This window comes from Daldinia decipiens, assembly GCF_022478715.1.
Source record: "Daldinia decipiens strain CBS 113046 unplaced genomic scaffold F4813scaffold_10, whole genome shotgun sequence".
In the NCBI taxonomy this organism is placed as follows: domain Eukaryota; kingdom Fungi; phylum Ascomycota; class Sordariomycetes; order Xylariales; family Hypoxylaceae; genus Daldinia; species Daldinia decipiens.
Window position 1 is genome coordinate 348,294 of NW_026054553.1, and position 20,407 is coordinate 368,700.

The window sequence follows — 20,407 nt, forward strand, 5'->3', positions numbered from 1 at the left end:
CTGCTGGATTCGCCCCCAGTGTAATAAGTCTCTGTGTTAATACAAAGACAACACATCAGATAATAGTTCAAAACGAGCTGTAACGTGTAAATATAACCTCTTAAAGATATGGGCAGACTAAAAGTTGCTTCTAGCCTATAGATAGACCGAGGTGTTGGACGTATTTCGTTTAATCCTCACCACGCGGTTATGTGAAGACGTTGAAGACAATGCGGCTATGCCCATAGGCTACATTGAAATTTGGCCAGTTCTGGATGGGTAAGGGGGGGGCGTTGGGTAATAACAGGGTTGCTGTACTATGTAACACCTACCCAGGTTATCCAATACCGAGGCTGAGGGACAGCTTTGGCAGGTAGCATTTGAATTTTGTCTCCGATGTGTTACGAACTTCGTTTTTATTGGCTTACACCAAATGGGACACCCATGTCTTTGCATTGACTACTAACAGTTGACCCTCTTTATGGCCGTTTACTTACTACATATTGCCATCACGAAGACTGAATCTTCAGCCGCGAGGACTCGGCATGCATTATCTTATCAGTCTCTAAGACTGGGCGTAACCCATTCGCCATCAAGTCACGAATGTTCAAATTCACACCCTTTCGGATAGCGCCATAAAGGGAAATGTGATGCAAAGCAATGCTACTGGATACGCCTGACGCTTAATTCATTCAAATGACAAGAAATTGCAGTTGTTACGCGATAGGAACCAACATAGGAGGTATAAGATTAGTAGGCGTTGGGAGGGGAAAGACTTGGCATCGTTTCCGATGCTACCACTTGAGAGCTTGGCTAGTAAGTCACCACATCTACAGCTTCTCAATCACAATGTAAGATGAGTAAAACTCGCTGGTTCCTACTATTCGTCGGTAGTTTAGTACTGGTAACATCCCGAGTGCGCCAGGATACTCTTATCAATTCTAGATGGGCTATCCCTAAATCGCATCCGGTTTATATAACTTCTGGAATAATTCTAGCTAACGTATCTCGGTTGGTTGGCGATAATAGTTATATGCAATCGGGCTAATCCTTCGGGACGATTTGTTTAGGATTCTAGCCCCTGCTTGTACCTATCATATAAGTGCAGTCTTTTTTTACTTCTTAAATTCCTAAAAGGTTAGGTACGTAAGAGGTAGCTATTTAAGTGGTAATAACACAAGTAATTAATAATTAAATGAATTTTATTAATCTAATTACATCTACATATATATATATATATATTCAGTTCCGTAACCTTATTAGTTTCTCGCAGTCTATTGAAATTCCCTCTATACCTAGGTACCCAACTTACCTAAAGTATAGTGACCGGAAGGCAACCGATCAGATTCGGATCTTGAACATCATCCGGCCTAAAAGTCCGTGCATGATTGGCCCGCCCGGGCAGCTCAGGGGGGCTGGTTCCCTGCAATGCCTTGACTCCGCAGCTTGCAACCCCAATCAACCTTATCTGGCTCTATTTACAAGGATGCCCTTAATTTCTCTCTCTACGTATCGCGCCTAATGATATCATGTCACCCGCTGTAAAGTAATAAAATAAAAAGTCCAGACCTTAGGACCCTTGATGTTTCAATTCTGACCCTCCTTGCGACTTTCTACTTCATTCACATGCCGAAGCGAAAACTCCAACGATCCGGCCATCTTTACCGGTCGGGCGGATCTTGATCACTATACTTTACTATGGTTCGTGGGTCTATCGCTCACTACACTCACACTTATACTACACTGCTTACCCTTAAACACCTAGTGTTGTCACTAAACACCAAATCATAGTAAGCGTCGTTAGTATAGGCTTACAAGCTGCTATCTTTTAGGTTATCATGCCCAGTTAAGATTCAGCTTCGGTTCTCTCCCAATCCAAATGTGGAAGTTGGGCTTAACAAAAAGAAGCTTCTGTGGCTAAGTATCTCACTTCGAGAACCTTACTGCCTTGGAGCTACCTTAGGTAGCTATTCGACAATTCCATTCCGATGGCGCGAGTCGAATCGACCCTTTAATCTGGATAAACCTGATACGCTGTCAGTCCTCATCGCGATTGAAAAGCATATCATGACGTTTAAATTCTGAGAAACTCTCTAGTTATAGGTTTGGGTGAATTTCTTGGACGCGCATCACATTTTGCCACATCGAAAGCGGCCTACCATCTTCGGTCTGGTCCGTTTTTACTGTTGTGGGTAGTATCTCGAGTTGTTACGGTCAAGTAGGTGCAAGACTATCTGAGAAGCTATTACCTCGATGACATATGACCAAATCGCGAAGCTCTAGCCACCATAACTATGATTTCAGGTTTGAATACGAAAGGAAAGTTATTATGACTTAGAATGACGGAACTTGACCTACATTTCAGTCATAAGTCCACCAGGTAACATTGGTCGTCTTATAGGAATCCTGTTTTCCGCTTAGCTTTTTCAATCCGAGTAGATATTATAACTGACACGATGTCGGCGCTTGATGATAATTACCCGTCATAGTTCTAAAATATGTACGGGAAGCATGCCGAAGGAATGTCTATCAGTTGACTTAGGAAATAGTTTTTATATATTATGTAGGTACTCAGGTACTTATATAACAAGTGAGAAAAAGATCAAGAGAGGATCCTTGCTTTGAAAGTCGTTTTAAATTACTAAGAAGACTTAACATTACAATAAACACGCAGAATTATAGTAACAAAGTAAGTCCTTTATTTTTTGATAATGCTTTATTAGAAAAAAGATTCTCGTAGTTACATAGGTACCTACCTACCTAACCTATTAAACTATTCCTAGCAAAGTCCAAATCAAATAAGAAATCGACTCCAAGTACATCTCAATTCCCTCCAACTTAGCACAGCTTCGTCGAATCTCTGAACTATGCATGTATTACCAGTGACTACTTCGGGACAATTACCCCACTAGGCAAGTCTCTGCCTGGACGAAACTCTAGGTAGTTCGTGATTTTTCCAGAACTATGACATCCTCGAAGTATGGGAGATGCAACGTTGAAAATCGTGTCATGTAGCTAACGGAATCGTCATCTCCATAAACATACCTATGTTTCAAGCCAATATACTCAGCAATAGCGATCTCTATGCCCTTCCTACTAAGCGTCATAGTCATGGGCTTAAATTTTATGACCGAGCATGACTGCTCTTTCCGTTGAAAGTGACGACTCAGTGACAGAGTCCTCGATGGCATCTATCCCTATACTTCTACATGTCATCACCGATGCCAATGATCAAGCCACAATTGACCACAGGCACCTGGATTTAATTATCAGTGCTCGGATAACCACACTGGTATGTCATCTAGTTACGTCAGAATACGAGTAAGATGGCAAAACATATTCCCGGACTGGCGAGAAATATTTTCCTTCACGGGTGCGTAATCCAAGAAGTACATCGAGATCACTAAGACCATCCATCGTAAGACCGTTTACCTAACGCACTGGATCGAATGGCCAATTGAAATCAACTTCAGAAACCGTGAGCCGAATAATCACACAAGCTATAACGAACTTAATCTCTTTGAGTCTAAAAGATTATATAAAGTATCAAAGATTTCAAATATTCAGCTCGCATGGATAAATTCAAGTTCTAAAAAGAAATGCAAAACTTAATATAAGAAACAATATAGCATATATCGTTAAGTGCCCCCTTTTTACGCCGATTTATCTTTTAGTTGTGAAGTGATTTCATTTCCCCGATGCTAGAAAGGGTGCACAAAAAGGGGGGGGGGGGGGGGATATGACACATGGTTAACTATCATTCAAATATACTGGCAATATGCATAATTCTTAGAGTGACAATTTTATTCTTTTTATAAAGCTATATTTCACTGTTCTTTTCGATAGCTATTTAGTATATTTGCCTTCTTAGATTCTATTAAGCCATGCCCCCATTAGCGCGGAGCACCTGGCCCGAAACCCAGGTTGAGTGAGCCAGGAAGACGACAACTTCGGCAATCTCCTCAGGAGTACCAATGCGGCCCTGGGGGCTGAAATTTGCGATAGTCTTAAGCAACTCGTCACTCTTGCCGCGAAAGAAGAGCTCAGTTCCCGTGGGACCGGGCGCAACAGCGTTGACGAGGATACCCTTGCGTCCGAGATCCTTGCTCATCACGCGAGTCATCTGCTCGATAGCACCTTTGGTACTGTTGTACAGCAGGTAGCCCGGCATGACAGTAGATGCCGTGGTCAATGTGCTAGATAAGAAGATGATGTGCGAGCCAGAAGACATGTGCGGCGCGGCGGCCTGTGAGGTGAGGGGTCAGCAGCTGTGTCACACCTAGGTCACGGGCAGTTCGCGGATGATCAGTCCCTCGGTGAGGATTCTGAATGCTTACCTGGGCGAGAAAATAGGGGCCCTTGACATTAATAGCAAAAGTACGGTCGAAATCAGCCTCGGTGGTATGCTCGAGGTCTTTCATAGGCAGGACACCAGCGTTCGGTACAAGTACATCGATCTTAGAATAGGCGTCGACGGTCTGCTCGACAAGTGACTGCACACCTTCTATGGAGCTAGCATCAGCGCGTACAAGGCGCGCCTCACCTACACCGAGCTTTTGCACTTCGGTGAGAGTGTCTTGCGCGGCTTGCTCATCCGAAGAATAGTTGATGACCACTGTGGCGCCAAGACGCGCGAGTGCGATAGCTGAGGCCTTGCCGATGCCTTTGGAAGCACCAGTGATAAGAGCAACCTTGCCCTGAAGGGAGGGGGATGGGTTAGAGGCCATGATGGATGCGCTGACGTGAGGGTGAGAAACGCTAGCACGTGGGTGACCCCCGGATGGTGATACAGATACAGAAGACGATAAAGCAGAACGAGAATGACCCGATCCGAAACGGAGTAAGAATTTAGACAAGGCTTTCTTCATTAGCAGCGAATACGATCCGGCTTGAACTGGGAAAAACCCATTGCCCAACGTTGTGCTTTTAACAACAAGAGATGCCCTGTGTATAGTAGAGTATAATGGCGCTATAGTCTGGCGAGACAGAGCCTTAAAGACGCGATAAGTCCGCGGCCGTAAAAGCCGGTGTTTCTTTAAGTGGTTCGGTTCTAAACCGGCTAGTTTCGGGCGGCGCTTGCTGAATTGGTTGCTATCTCCGGCGAAGACGGCACCAAGAGCACGGGACTAATAATCCCGAATTAGAATTTGTTTCCCGTGGTTTGTGCGACCAAAAAGTTTCAGTAAGAGATACCATGGCTAGGCACTGTTCTATTTCTGGACATTAATTATGGGTTGAAACTGTTATGCGATCTTTTACGTGTGTCGGACATATCTTACACCACGATACCGGAATCCGATGCCTTAAAATAACAGTTAATTCCGTAAGGCATGTTTATTAACTCCGGATTCTAAACAACCAGGTTAACTATAACAATACAATAACTACATAAACAAAATGATATATAGATGAAATCAAGTTTATGGTTTTCTCTTCACATAAGTCAAGATATAATAAGTACAATTAGCAATAATCTTATTCCTCTCGAAACTCCTGCAAAACCCTAGGCCTTAAAAAGCTTGCTTATGGCTATTTTATATCTACTAGGCTAGCTTCTGAGGTCTATAGCTGTTGCCTATCAGCAAACGTCAGATTAACGTGGTCCAGATCCAGACCTCTCTGATCTTATTAAGATGAAAGGTGTCTAATAATGCTTTAACATAAGTTACCCTGAGCTGAATATATATTCAAGTAACTCCTTTTGGATTCACCTTCAAATGTACAACTATCGGTTGGCAAATCATTATTATTCAATACTATATTTTCTTAGTATAGTAAGCTTAGTCTATAGACAAGTATTTACTGTAATCCCAACAGCAACTTCAAGTTTATGTTTTTTCTTATAAAATTCTCAATAACTAGGCTGGATTATTGTACTAAGTTTCTGCCCTTTTAGAATCAAACTTGCCCAGCGGGATGAATCTGTTCTATATTGTGTGGTGTATATGAATCCTAGGCCATTGTGCTATAAGATCCGATTCTGATGTGCTTTAGAGTGATAATAGTTTCTAGCCTTTATACTGTACTCTCTATAATAACAGCTAGATGTCGGCATGCGTCCAGCAAATACTGCAGCAAGAGACAGCTGACAGACATACCTTACAGAAGGGCTTTAGAGGAAAGACCACTACGGATTTGACCGTGTTGGTAGCCCTGGTTCTGCTTACAGTAGCTGACAATATCAGGTGACTCATACGCCTCACAGCCTTATGAGGTCTGAAGAAAATAAAATGCGATGTGATCTCTGAGCCAGATTTTCCCCTCAGTCGGGTCCTGCCGAGCTTTTATCTCACCAAACCCTACTCAGACAGCCAGGAACATCATCCCATAGTATGCAGAACCAATGAATCTTAAGCATACAAGCCTCACTTTGCACCCAACTGGCTGGTTTCTTATCAGCTCACTGCACGGCTGACCTTTGACTATTGCATCTGACTGGCCAGCAAGCCGAGCCTCCCAGGCTTAGGTGGACGGCCTTTCATGATGTCATCCCAAACACCACTGGGATAAGGGGTTAGGACGATATTCGCATGGCGTCACGCTACAGTCCATAGCTCTGATTCTTTTCTTATGCCACATCATATCTGCGCAAGGAACTCTCCATTTGACCAGTTATGACCGGAGGCGTACTTATGTGTAACCCTTCTTATCTAACTGCACCGGCATAGACCTCCTAGCGTTCGACGAATATGTACACCTTTTTCTAATGGCCGCTCTCGGAAAGACAAATGCTCCAAGATCGAGATACATCATACCTACAGAAAGTGAAAGCATGGTCGGAATATTGTCAGCTGATAGCGTAAGGTACCGACTCAGGTGCTTTTACAAGTCGTTACAAGAGTGGTATAGGGTAATGTCAGCAACATGTTCCTCGTTACTGAGAGGCACAGCTCTCGGAAAATGAAAAGGGGGGGAGAGGTAAGCAGCGAAATGATGCGATGGCGACTCGCTCCAGCTCGTATATATAAGGAGAAGTAGGCGCGATTCAGAGGAATAGGATCCATCACGTTCGGCCGATCACCTCAACCCTTCAGAGCCAACAAGTGTTAGATCTACCGTCACGCACTCTTTATCCTTTCCTAATGACTATGATGTATACTCTCCGGCTCTCGGCCCTGGCAGCCGCATTATTGCCCGGTCTTTCGGTGATAGCTGCTCCTACACGCCAACCCCAGCCGGGGGACTCCTCGATCACCGGCATCTTCGGCACTAGTTTTGGTATCCCTGGCCAAGACTATGAGTTTGATTATGTCGTGGTCGGCGGTGGTCAGGCTGGTCTCGCAACGGCAGCTCGTCTCGCTGAAGACAGTTCCCTAAGCATAGGCGTGATCGAAGCCGGCGGCTTCTACGAGCTTACCAACGGTAACCTCAGTGAAATCCCCTCAGCAGCGAGTTGGTTTTCGGGCAAAGCCACTGATGACTGGCAACCTAATATTGACTGGGGTTTCATCACGGAACCACAGCAAGCCCTCAATAACATCACCGCTCACTATCCTAGAGGCCGAACACTAGGTGGGTGCTCTGCCCGCAATTTCATGGCCTATCACCTCGCCACGAAGGGATCCTACGACCAACTGGCCAAGGAGGCCGACTCGCCGGCCTATTCATTTGACAAGTTTTTCCCGTACTTTACCAAAAGTCAAAAGTTCACGCCTCCTGTAGGTGGCACCTATGACCGCTTCGCCAACTCAACGCCTCAGTATGATCCATCCAAGCTCGGTACTAAGGGGCCCGTGTCAGTCATCTTCCCTAAATACGCACAACCATTCAGTACCTGGGCACGCAAGGGATTGGAAGCCATCGGCCTCAAGCCACAGCGCGGCTTCGAGAGCGGCAACCTTTCAGGCGGTTACTCCTACGCGCTCGCCACAATCCGGCGTGAGGAGAACATACGCGAGTCTTCAGAGACAGCCTTCCTACGTCCCCATCTTGGCGGACATAACCCCAACCTTATCACGTTTATATCGACACTAGCTAAGCGAGTGGTGTTCGACGGACAGAAGCGTGCCACTGGCGTGTTAGTTGATACGCTAGGTCTTCAATATACCATCCGTGCTCGCAAGGAAGTTATCATCTCGGCGGGAGCCTTCCAGAGTCCACAGCTACTAATGGTGTCGGGTATCGGGCCCAAGGATACACTGGAGAAGCATGGTATCGAGGTCCTTCAGGATAGCCCCGGAGTTGGACAGAACATGAGAGATCACGTCCTTATTGGCACTTCATACAGGGTAAATATCCGCACTGCTTCCGCCTTTGGGGACCCAGAGCAAGCAGCCCTATTCCAGAAACAATATGCACGGGGTAACGGCCCCATGACAAACAACGGTGTCGACCTTCTTGGTACGTAAGCCCCGACGCAGACATTTTAACTTGTACTTCATTGCAGATTGATAACTGGTTACTAACTACTGAGCAGGTTGGGAACGTCTCCCCCGTAACCTCCTCAGCAACGCCACCGCTTCGGCATTAGACTCCTCTTTTTCGTCTGACTGGCCGGAGCTCGAATATCTCCCCGGCGGCTCCTTCTTCGGTAATTCGAGCAATCTTCAACTGGTCGCGCCCAATGATGGATTCCAGTACGCGACAGTAATTGCCGGCTTAGTGGCCACGTTGTCGAGGGGTAACGTAACCATTCGGTCCAACGACACGGCTGACTTACCTATTATCAATCCCAACTGGCTCAGCCACCCGGCCGATAAAGAGGTAGCCATCGCCGGATTTAAGCGCACGCGTCAGATATGGACGGCGCCGGCTATGCGCCCCGTGCTGGTGGGTGAGGAATACTACCCTGGCAAGAACGTCACGACCGACGAGGAAATCTGGCACTACATCCAGGAGAACTTTTCCACAATCTTCCACGCCGCTTGTACCTGTAAGATGGGACCAGCAAGCGATAAGATGTCCGTGCTCGACGCCAATGCCAAGGTCCGTGGTGTCACCGGCCTTCGCGTTGTAGATGCTTCAAGTTTGCCGATCTTACCTCCAGGTCATCCCATGTCTACCATCTGTACGTCTCCCTCTCGATGTTAGAATCTCGGTTTAATATTGTTATTGGACTATTGCTAACTGCTGATAAATAGATGCCCTCGCCGAGAAGATTGTTGACGACATCCGTCACGGCAACTGAACATCGCATATTGTGCTTATCTTAGTAATTTAGACATAGATATAAACCTAAATTTTGTTATAATAGGGGCAGGCCTCGGATGCTGGATTATATATAGGAAATTCGGGAAGGCATCATTTTGGATATCTCAGTTAGACTTCTCGATTCAAGCTTGACTAGTCTCACGATGTTACAGCTTGGAGCTACATGTACTTTAATGTACTTTACCATTCATATATAAATCAATCAATTAGAATCTCAAAATAATTAGGAAGACGTAGATCATCGAATGGCTCTTTCAACGTGTTAACTGGTAGACTTTTGAAGCCAGTCCGTAAGTTTAATAGGATTTTATAACCGAATGGCTCATCAAGGTAATAATCGCTAATACGGTCTCCGATGCTGCCTCCTATAAAAGAAATAGCGACTTTTATTAATTAATATGTAGTAGAGCATACTTCGTGATTAGTATTTTACCGTAAAATCTTATATATATAGATATTTATTTATCCGCAAGCGTTTTGAATATACGATCACCTTAATAACGCCTAGGTTATACTCTATTCCATACCATCCATCCAGAAACGCCTTCATAATATATACATAAAGTCCAAAATCGTCACCATCTATCACCTAAGACACGATACTTCCTCCACTATATATAGGTACGTAACCCCTATTCACACCATCCCCTTTTTCTTTATCCTTTCTCACCCGCTTACGACTTATTCAAATCCTCACTTCCCGGCATCCAATCCTTCCCCCAATTCCCCCCCTCGCTTCCAGGGCTCTCTTTTATATCCCAGTCGCGCTCGAGGCGCCACTCATCTTTACCCTCGATATCCATGGCTAACAAGTCGCACCCGCGATGTCCCCATTTATCGGCAAAAACCCGGCGTCCGGCGTCAACCAGCGTCTCAAGCCCTGCCGCGAATCCTTCCGGATTGCGATAGAAGGGATCCGCCTGCCCGCCTGTCTGCCGCGTCTGCCATGCGTTGCGCTGCACTCCTTCGTCTACCAATTTGAGATCCTGCATACGACTCGCCACTTCGACTAGGTGGGCAAAGGTCTCCCCCTCCTTGTCTACCCACGACCACATGTCCTGCTCGCGCTTCAGCTCCGCTTCCCGATGAATTTTCTCAGAATCGGAGGCATCGTCGCCACCTGCCGCGTACACTGAGTCTCCCTTGAATGTAGCATGCGCACCTGGAACTCGGAATAGCGCCATAATATCGTCAAGCACCGTGGAAACGTCAAACACAAGACCTGCTTCGCTTTGCGGCTGCCAGTACCCCTCCCAGTGCAAGCGTAGGTACATATCGCAGTCGGAGGCATAGTATGGGATATGCGTGTCCCAGGCGCCGACCTCGAGGTACGCGTCGCGGTTCACCAAGGCGAGATGGTCGTACTCGAAGAAGTGGGTAGCCCACGGCGGCATATCCCGGCCGTTTAGGTATCGCAGCAATCCGACACAGCGCTCATAAATAGTCGCGTACGGGTCGTGGTCCCAATCGTGATCGCGGTCGTTCTTCTTGACATCCTCGTCGCTGAATACCAACACGTCCATGTGACTCCACCAGAAAAAAGGCCAGTCACGCTCCAGCGCCGTGTGTAGGAAAAAGTTCTGTAACTGGGCAAAGCTAAGTAGAGTTGGCGTCTCTAAGACCTTCACGCCAAGAATATCCAGTGCCGTATAGTTGAGGAAGAAGGGGTTTTGCAATTCCAGCTTATGTTCCCGATTCGCGTGGAACGTGCCTGTATTCTCAACCACATAGATATCCCCCGGCGGCCACCCTGCCGCAATATAGCTACTCACACATTGTAACAGCAACGGCCAATTTCGTGTGAAGCCTATAAATAGTGGCGTCGCTTCCTCAACGTGTGGATAGGGAGGTAGGTTGTTTTCGAGGACCGGTGGTGGAGAGTTAGAATGCGTGAGCCAGGGGAAATGGTCTCCAATAGGGGCGGATGGAATTGATTCTGGCTTGTATTTTTTGACGTACTTTATAACGTCCTGTCCCTCGCTCATTGGCTTCTCCACGTTCTTTTCATGGACAGCTTGAGCTACAATAGCCGGGCCCTTGTTGGCTTCCTCGCCATTGGTGCCTTCTTTGCCACCGATAAGGAGAAGGCCATCTCGATCGCGCCCTAGCCCGGGAGCAGAAGAATCACCATTTCGTGAAAATGATATATTACTGACAGCTATAGTCAAAGGCTCGCGAATGACGTAGTAGACGAGGAAGGCGGCTAACAGAACAGAGGCATAGCGGGCAGCAAGCGGCAAGGCCCTATTTGATACCGTCCGCATCATTGTCAACGTTACTATATCCGCACCATAAAGACTCCGTTACGCATATTGGTCGGGATATACTCCGGAGCTCTTCTACCGGAGCTCGCTGAATCGTGGCTAGTGGCCGCGTGTCTCGATGCTAATATGAAAAGTGAGACGCAGGCAATATAAGAACCTGGAAGTCCGACCGGTAGATGAGCAGGTTTGTTTCAATTAAAGAAACGCAGGATAAAGCAATCAGAAGGGGGGGGGGGGGGGGGATACCACATGAATAAACAAGAAGAAGAGAGGGTAGAAACAGAAGAGGCCAACAATATCTGGCTGCTAGAAAGGACAGCTATGGCCATGTGTACCACACCCATCCCCTTCAAAATATTCATCCTATCTTCGGTAGTGTTGTTCAGCGAAGGATCATCGTCCCCAAACCCTGCCAAGCCGGGAGATGTTCAATTCGAAACTATTATTCGCCAGAGCGAGCCAGGATCAACTGCCTCGCTGTCCGTCTAATCACATATCCCACCCCAGCTGTACCGCACCATTCGCATTATCTACTGAAGTAACCCCACCAAAAAGGCTGAACTGGGACGCTGATATCGAACCCATATCCTCTTTTGTACGAGTTTCGTTTCTTCTCAGCGATGAATCTTAGCCCACGTAGAAACAAGACTAATAATTGCCAAGAGATTTAGTTAGTTTCTGCAGGAACAAGAAGCTTGCTTGAAATAAGGGGCCTCGAAGGGATACTTTAGGTACCTACCTAACCTATAGTGATGCCATAGTTTCTGACGTGCTCTCCGGTGGAGGGGCAAGGGTCGCTGTCGATTCTCTAGCATCGATTTTCGACACAGCCCGACTGATCTTCGTTTCGCGGAGCGTTAGCAATACGATTGAATTACCTATCGCAAAATTAGCTCCGAAATCACTACGGAGCCCTCGGCCTATACATCTCGCGAGTTAATATTCCTTTTATTTATCCGGTGCGCATGGGCAATTTCGACTCCGTTTCTATAAATGTATAAAGACAGGTGTAAATCGCCGGCGATTCTCTCTTAATCGGTTAACTACAATTTGGGTTTTGTAGATCAAGGCCATTAAGCTAAGTAAAGAAGCACGGAATAAAGTGCTGAACATTATAGGTTAACTAAGTCTTTATGATTAAGTAGGTACCTAAGGTAGGTAAATCAATAGGTAAATCAGTTGCCCGTGATCGATTGTAACATTGATTATCTATAGGTGAATACTCCTTGACTACAGAATCAAGGTCTCATTGCCAGAAATGTGTAACTCTACTAATTCCCCATGGGCCGAGAAGAGATAGAATCTTCATCGATAGCTGTTATCGAGAAAAAAAAAGGACAAAGAAAAACCTCAAGGGAAACGACACCTGAGTAAACAGTCCGCCAGTGGCGGGTAAATGGCATTCGATAGTAGTTGAGTTCTGGCGCCACTTCGCCCCGTCAAGATGATAGTCCAGAACGCCGGGTTTGTTCCTCGAGCTTTTTCATTATCCTGCTCCATCAAATTTGGTATCCCTTCACGTACAGTACCCATTGCCATTGTGTATTTCCAGCATCACAAACCGGCATCTTTGGATATATCTAGTATTATTCCTCACTTACCCCACCCATGAAAAAACCATTGGGTTTGCTCGGTTTCTTTCCCAACTTCAATAAGCTCAGCCTTTTCTTGACTGAATTAAACCCCGTCCCACCATCATTGGGTCTATCAAAGTCCCTCTCAAAGACATCTACTATCTCCTTGCTTTTGCGTGACCGGTCGACTGCCCAATCGGGTGTGGTTGCGTCAACGACGATACCATTAGAGTAAGGCTGAGCATACGGATTTGAGCTGAGATTAGTGTCGCTCGACTGGGTGCGGAATATACTCCTTCGGGTTGAATTATCCTTTCCTCTGCTCACTTGACTGTTAGAATCGCTATCACCTTTGGTTTGCTTCAAACTCGATGCGTCGCCAGTAGACTGTTGAGACTGCTGAGATTCCTTCCTTTTCCCACCTAAGAAGCTAAGTCTTGTCCCACGTTGCTTCATAGAAATTGGTTGAGCGGCTGATGCTTCCTCTACTACACCGGCGGCGTTTGCTGCCAATACGCCGGTTTTGGCTTCCGGAGACAAGCTCTCTACAGTGGGAGATGACCGTTGCCAAGCTGGTGACGATGCAGCTGAGGCGTTGTCGCGAGGCGGTTGAGCAGGTGCGAAAATCGCAATCTCCGGTGCGAATGTAGACAAGAAATCTGGAGGGTGTTAGTCAAATTAAACGAAACCTGCATCGATTACTTACGCTTATACGAGTCCTCATACCCCTTCAGGAGGACAGGGTTTGTGCTACGAGCAAAACTAGCCAGGCATCTCTTAATCATGATTGCGTGATCTAAAAGCGCCATCTTGATTGCGTTCTCTTGTTGGTCTAGTTCTGGTTCCTCATCATCCTCGGACTGTGGAATAGGAAGAAGCTGACGATAACAGGCAACACTACTATCCGATTCAGGATTTACCGAGATGCTAATGGCATCTACCATTAGTTGAACAACTTCTTCATCTTCTTCTTCGGCTAGTTTCTTCTCGACGGCTGTCATTTCTTGCGTCTTCCGCACAATTCGTTCAAGGGCTGTCTCCTTAGCACCTAACCGTATAGTGTGAATGTCCACAATCTCGCTACGCCGTAAGATAGTAGGAAAGGGCTCAGCCGTAGTATAAACAGTCTTTTCAGCATAGTGAGTGTCAACTGGTCCGTTGGTGCTGCGCTTAGACGATACTGAGAACATATGTGCATGAGCCGAAAGGAGATAATCGCGAATAGGCTGTGGGACTCTAGCACGTTGAAATACCTGATGACTTAGATCGCGATGAGGGCTGAGGGCTGAAATGACTAAGTATTGCCCTTCGACTTCACTGTCGACGTCACTAGACGTAAGGATCTGGGCTGCTGGATACTGCTCTTGCATACGGTCTGTAAAGGCTGACGTCCGCTCGGTGGGCGAGCCCTCGTACACAAACGCCTTGTCGCGCAGATTTAAAGGAAATCCTAGACCCTTATAAATAACCTTGAAGTATTTTGGTACCAGTTTATCACTCTTTGCCAGCTTTTCATAAATAGTCGCAATAGCTCTTTCGGTTCTAGCAAGTTTAGAGAAGTCGAAGACATTAGTCTCGTATTGGGCCTGCAGTTCCTTATAGGCTGCGAGCGCACTACTCCAAGCTTCTCCGTCTTCGAAATGTTTAATCATATCGAAGTAAATTCGCTCCTTTCGTTCAAAGTGAGACTGTTCTGGAAGATCTGGGTCTTGTAAGGCAGGTGTTAGCCTTGAAGGGTCCCAATCGTATAACTCAGCATGAAGACGAAGGGCTAGTCCGGCCTCGGTATGATTCTTAGCATCGAATTGCAAAGTCGCTAGTTGATGGACGTATCGGATAAATATCTCCTCCTTCTGCATATCTCTGAGAAACTCCATGAGCTGAAGGCGGTTGATTAAATGAGAAGCTTCGCTCGTGATATCCCCACTATGAACGGCGACAAGAAGGTCCAGAAACTCGGCGATTGTCTCGATCAAGCCTCTTAAAGCAGAGTATAGTGGGTCGCCTCCAACTAGCGACAATGGCTCAAATCGGTCAAGAAGCTCACTGATGAAGAGCTTTTGCAAGATACTCTCAGTCATGGTCTTGTCTTTGAAGAATCCGTCCAGGCAATCGATCATCTCTGTCTGGATAACCGACAAGTCTTCACTCAGCGTCCATTCGCTGACGATCATAGTTTGGAGAACTTCGACGGCCATTCTCCTCAGTCCTTCGTGAACGCTTAGACAAAGCTCAACTATAGGGCCAACCAGTGTAGGGACGTATTGGACTTGATAGCCGCCCATCTTTGTTAACCCATACCGGGATCTCTCGTCAAGGCTTGTATCCCAGCCAATAGCTTCCCAGGTACGCCTTAACAACTCGGCACCGTGTTCCCTAACGTCACCGGCAATCTTCCAAACTGCTCTTCGCTTTTGTTCCGAGAAAGTCTCGAGTGCCAAGTGTCCGCTGCCGACTAGTTTTAGCAGTGTAGAGAAGAACATCCGCCACAACTCCGTATCAAAGTCTTCGGCGTCGTCGGGGTGAGGCAAAAAGGATTCTAGGAGAATGCTTGCAAGATATTGTAGTGTTCTCATGGTTGACTTGTGATGATAGATGTACACACTTAGCCAACTTGACGGGAAAGCTTCCCCCTGCAATATACTTGTATGCACGTGGAGTGTATTCTTCAAGAGGCTAGTGAGGTCTTCCGCGGCCAATTCAAGTTGCATTCCATTAGGTGAGTTCGAAAGAGCAGACAAAATTGCTGATAATTCGATCAAAGCCTCGTCAAACTGAACAGCGTCGCCGGGTATTTGTTTGCTCGGGAAAGGGTATGTTATTGGAAACAAGATTGAAAATCGGGTTTTGGGTTTCAGCTCTGTAGCTTGGATAGATAGGTAAGACCCGACAATCTTCGGTATATAGTCAGGGATCTCAGAATTAAGATGATCGACCTGGCTAGCTAGGACTGAGCAACAAAGGCGAACTTGTTCCTTCCATTGCTCTGTGACGTCGTCCGTCCGGCCCCAATGTGGTGCAATCCATCTTACCGTGTTTGCACAGAGAGCTGATCGTTGCTCCGGACCAGCAAACAGGTCTAATTTAGAGTAGTTGATGATCAGAACCAGCTTATATAACACCAGCTTGCCCTTAACCAGGGCACATGAGTCCATAAAGTCAATAGCTATGTGAAGGATCTCTTCAGTAGTTAATAACCCAGTAAGTTCAGGTAACCAGGTGTGAAAATGCTGTACGGCCAATGTCTGACTTCCGACCAAAACTGGCGCAGTGCTTCGCATCATTGAATCGAGAGCCTTGAATATACTTTGCAGGTGTCGAGTAAAACCGGCCGTGCTTCCGGTAATGCCAATGCCTGCCTCTTTGACCTTCTGCTGGCCTCTCGCATGCGTGATGAATTTAAGAATATGGCGTACAACCTTAAGGGTAGCCCTTAGCTTTCGAGCAGTCTCCGACTCGGTCGGTTTTGTAAGGAGCCGTGTGAAAGACCTGACAAGGCAGGGCGTAGCGAAGGGATAGTTGAACTTAGTCTCAGCATAGTGATCCACCAAAGGGCCCAAGTTAAACCGACGGTCGTGGACTATACCCAAAACTCGAACGAGGGCGGTGAAGACGAGGTCTTCGTACTCATCGTTGCCTTGATACTCGACTAGAATACCGAAGAGAGCATCCAGGACATCGCTTAGCAACTTTACAACCTCTATCTCAGGCACAAACACGAGTTGCTTCAACATCGTTGGGATTTCGTCTCTGGGACCCTCTTTCCATTTCAACAGCCCAAGGACTATTCGATCCTGCGAGAATCTAGTGCTACAGAGATACGTCTCAACTCGAAGAGTTGCAAGTGGGCCGGTAACATCACTCTGGTCGCTACGAGCGCTCCAGGGAAGAGATAAATACCCACCCCTACCTGTCGGCCCAGCCTGTGCAGTTTGCGTGTACTCGTCCAACTTATAGAGGAGTAGAGAATGCGGGCCGTCACCTAGGAACGCCTGTTGATCCCATAGGGGCATGTACGCAATTGCAAAAGGCGTATTAGGTAGATCGGAAACAGTGAACACGACGTTTGATGTACTAACATCAGCAGGCAAGAGTGAAAGTCGAAGAGTTTGATCCCAGTGTTCGCCACGTTCTACAGCGAATGAGCGCCATGTAGTCATTGGCTCCGAATTTGAAGACGCGTATATACAATCCTCAATTCGCTCTCCCGATTGCCGCCGGACTTCTAGGGAGACCATAAGATTATTGCCGTGCACGTTACTGGATATATTCGTCGCACTGGCTCCAAAACGCGAGATTAGGTGCTGACGAGCCAGAAGAGCTTCCGTGACTGTCACGTAGATGTCAGACCGAGGTTTCGTCGGGGCGCCAGAGAATCCCATCTTGCTAGTTTTACTAATACCAGCAAGCAAAGTAGGAGTCGTTTTGATAAGAGCATCTGCGTCGGGGCTGTTGAAAGACTTCAGGTGGATTTGTAATCGCTCTGCCCTCCTAGACTTTTCGTAGTGGCCTGATTTGCTTTCCAGAAGGTCACGAACCAGTCCGTCCCATCCGTCAGCGCTGTCATACTTTTCAGTAGTAAACCTCGCGGATGGTGACCAAACGGTAACCACATGCTCTGACTCTTCATCCTGTTTCATGATCGAGTTCAGACCCAGTACACCCATGCCTACCATTCTCTCCGCTAGCATCTGCGTTGGCTGTGGTCCGTCGAAGGATGGGCGTCCTGCCCTCGAACCGGCAGTACTCGGAGGCATCGTACCATCTCTGCTCTCGAGGTTGTCCGTTCGAGGCCGGTCCTCCGGCTGTTCAGACAAGGCATCGAGCTTTGTTCCACCTCTAGAAAACGCAGATCTCGTAGTTCCCCACATAAAACTCCTCCTAGAAGGCTTACCACCGGAGGAAGACGGTTTGTTGTTCGAAAATGGCGTATTAGGTTGACCAAACGAACCTGCCCTCGAGATAGGCTTATTTGATATTACCTGCTGTGGGGAGCGTACCTTGACAATTAGGTATAGTTCTGAGTCGGCAGATGGTCCATCGCCGATATCAGCGGAAGTCAAATCAGTAAATAAGGTACGCATCTGCTGATTTCTGGTCAAATAACCCATCGTACCACCTGATGGTACTTCAATTATGTAGCTTTCCGAGAGCCTCGTCAGGGTTCCTCCGATTGATTTGCTAACGAGGTACAGTACCAATGTTGTGGGCTCGTTGGAGGAACCAGCAAAGCTCCTGATATCGACCATTAGGTGGTGTAATGCGGACAATTCGGCTTGCGGCTGCGGTGGTTCGTCTAATAAGCTCATAACGGACTGCAACTTGGTGATTTCCACAACCGAATCGTCACCAGTTAAAACTCTTCCTCTTTCATTGGGATCTCGCACAATGACCTCTCCACCACACAATTTATTTCCCCTAACCAGATCCCAGACAGTCCTCTCTCGCAACGCATCATATTCACGAGTTGTAAGAAGGTTATGTAGAAATTGTCTTCTCGATAGGTCCAGGGCTTGTATTAGCTGGGATACTTTGTCAAGTTTAGTATATTGCCTTGTAAGCAATAGCTCGTGAAAATTAGTCGAGTGCCATTCACGTAGACATGACGCGATCTCATCTACTAGAGGTTCCATAGTAGAGGTAGGCGTTTCGTCCCCCAACCTGAGCATTGGTACCGGCGCGGCTGGCCTAGGTGCACCAGGTTCGCGTATTCTGAATTCAGAAGCACGGGTGATTGCACCGCCTAGCATAGTACCGTTCGGTCTATGCAGCCTACTCCCGTTCTCTAGGTCTCTAAAGTAGGACTTCCTCATGCTCGAGGCCACTCCACTCTTGCCAGAGTCGCTCCCGATAGGCGGCGCATCATCATCTCCCTGGTAATTACTACTATTTTCTGAATTCTCGTCTCCGTTATCTAACACTTCGCGTATCTCAACGCATGTACGTGGAAAAATGCCGGAAAAGACACGAGCTTCAAGAGGTTGACCCCTAACGGAAGTTAGGCCAGCCAGAAGCGAGGGAGGCGCCAACAGATACCCCCGTAGCCATTGGCCGTCTGCGGTCTCTTCGATAATGTATAGATCATCACCAATCTCTAGGGGAAGTTCGTTCTCGTTCTTGGTCTCGAAAGGATAGGTCGCAACGGCGAAGGCGATACGAGGCAAAGGTTGCCAGGGCATTGAGGCGGTTGGTCGCACCGTAGCTGCGGATCGGTCAACCGCATGAGGCGGCAGCGAAGGATGTAGGATCCGATCTTAGCTTCTTACGCGGGTACGTACGGCCGGTAGCGAATGGGTCAAGGGAAATTTATTCACTTGCGAAACAGCGGGCGACAGGTGACCAGGTGACCAAGTGACCAAATGGTAGCTTATCGCGGATAGACTTAGGAATGGGGGAGTGACGACGATGGTTGGATAGTTCGTTTCATGAGACGGCCGGTTTACTGTTATTTTTTATTTTGATTTTGATTTTGATTTTAGATCGGTCGTCGCAAATCGTGATGTGGCTGCTTGTATGGGCTTGGTACTAGGGGCCCGAGAGAAGTTCAAGTTAGGGAAACATTAGAAGATTGTAACAGATCAAAAAGATGATAGAAGAGGATGGGGGTATCAAAGATCAAACAAATGAAATTGCCGTTGACGAAGGAGAGTAATTGTTCGGATAGTCGAAGCTCGCAGTTAAGATGAAGGCCAGCAGAAGGTTAAAAAAAAAAGAGGGTATTCACACAATAGGGTACCGGGGTTTACCTTTCGTATAGGCAGTGAAGAACTTTGATACTGAATAGAAGAACAAAGTTTTGACAAGGGGGGGAGGGCCTTCAATCCGGGTTGCAAGCTTACAAGCTTACAAGCTTCACCATCAATCTCTTTAACATAGTATAGGTACATTTGATGGTACCTACCTGCAAAATTGCGATAGAACGGGCCAACGAGAGGTTGCGATTGGGGATTGGGAAGGACAAGGGTTCCTAAAGAGAAAATAAAAAATTTGGTGCTGGGTACCTGAGGTAGTCTGTTCGTTCAACCCCTGGCCTGGCTCTGTGCGTACCTACATTAGGTACAGACAAACAGAAAATACATGGCTTGCAGGAGAATCGAGCCACTGGGGGAAGCAGCTCTGAGACTTGGGAGGCCATAAGACCATTTAATTGGGCAATTGAGCAACTAGATCCTGCCGAAATAGTTAGGCAGAATGCTACTACCTTAGGTATTCAAACTACTTGTATATGTACCTACCTACTTGTGCCTAAGTAAATTACCTAGCTTAGCGTCGACGTTACGCCGTTGTACACTAGATATGCAGCTACACTTATTACGATACATAGTGCCTGTTCTGCTGTTCTGCTGTTCTGCTGTTCTGCTGTTCTGCTGTTCTGCTGTTCTGCTGTTCTGCTGTTCTGCTGTTCTGCTGTTCTGCTGTTCTGCCCTTGTTCTATCCTGA

At 46.9% G+C, this 20,407-nt stretch overlaps 4 protein-coding genes across 4 annotated transcripts; 1 reads left to right on the forward strand and 3 right to left on the reverse strand.

The window, feature by feature from the left end:
- Positions 1-3,856: 3,856 nt before the first annotated feature.
- F4813DRAFT_387891 (NAD(P)-binding protein) lies at positions 3,857-4,706 on the reverse strand (the record flags this gene model as incomplete). The annotated part of the gene is made up of 2 exons (XM_049246622.1): positions 3,857-4,225; positions 4,317-4,706. 2 exons carry the CDS (start codon positions 4,704-4,706, stop codon positions 3,857-3,859), a joined length of 759 nt encoding a protein of 252 aa, XP_049101147.1.
- Positions 4,707-7,061: 2,355 nt separating this feature from the next.
- On the forward strand, positions 7,062-9,311 carry F4813DRAFT_395113 (putative GMC oxidoreductase; the record flags this gene model as incomplete). The annotated part of the gene is made up of 3 exons (XM_049247661.1): positions 7,062-8,319; positions 8,396-8,986; positions 9,060-9,311. 3 exons carry the CDS (start codon positions 7,062-7,064, stop codon positions 9,104-9,106), a joined length of 1,896 nt encoding a protein of 631 aa, XP_049101148.1. The 3' UTR covers positions 9,107-9,311.
- A 231-nt stretch (positions 9,312-9,542) lies between these two features.
- Positions 9,543-11,651, reverse strand: F4813DRAFT_24213 (uncharacterized protein). The gene is made up of 2 exons (XM_049240040.1): positions 11,640-11,651; positions 9,543-11,550 (listed from the first exon to the last, which is right to left on the reverse strand). The coding sequence occupies exon 2, from the start codon at positions 11,394-11,396 to the stop codon at positions 9,804-9,806; it is 1,593 nt and encodes a 530-aa protein (XP_049101149.1). The 5' UTR covers positions 11,397-11,550; positions 11,640-11,651; the 3' UTR covers positions 9,543-9,803.
- Positions 11,652-12,309: 658 nt separating this feature from the next.
- F4813DRAFT_24193 (uncharacterized protein) lies at positions 12,310-19,514 on the reverse strand. Its single transcript, XM_049240037.1, has 2 exons — positions 13,674-19,514; positions 12,310-13,626 (listed from the first exon to the last, which is right to left on the reverse strand). The coding sequence occupies exons 1-2, from the start codon at positions 19,144-19,146 to the stop codon at positions 12,980-12,982; spliced, it is 6,120 nt and encodes a 2,039-aa protein (XP_049101150.1). The 5' UTR covers positions 19,147-19,514; the 3' UTR covers positions 12,310-12,979.
- Positions 19,515-20,407: the final 893 nt, after the last annotated feature.

Bases quoted from the DNA above. Each gene is read 5' to 3' on its own strand.
- F4813DRAFT_24213 (XM_049240040.1), bottom strand. From the start codon at position 11,396: ATGATGCGGACGGTATCAAATAGGGCCTTGCCGCTTGCTGCCCGCTAT.
- F4813DRAFT_24193 (XM_049240037.1), bottom strand. From the start codon at position 19,146: ATGCCCTGGCAACCTTTGCCTCGTATCGCCTTCGCCGTTGCGACCTAT. The intron at 13,627-13,673 runs GTAAGTAATCGA...AACACCCTCCAG, and splicing joins GTATGAGGACTCGTATAAGC to ATTTCTTGTCTACATTCGCA.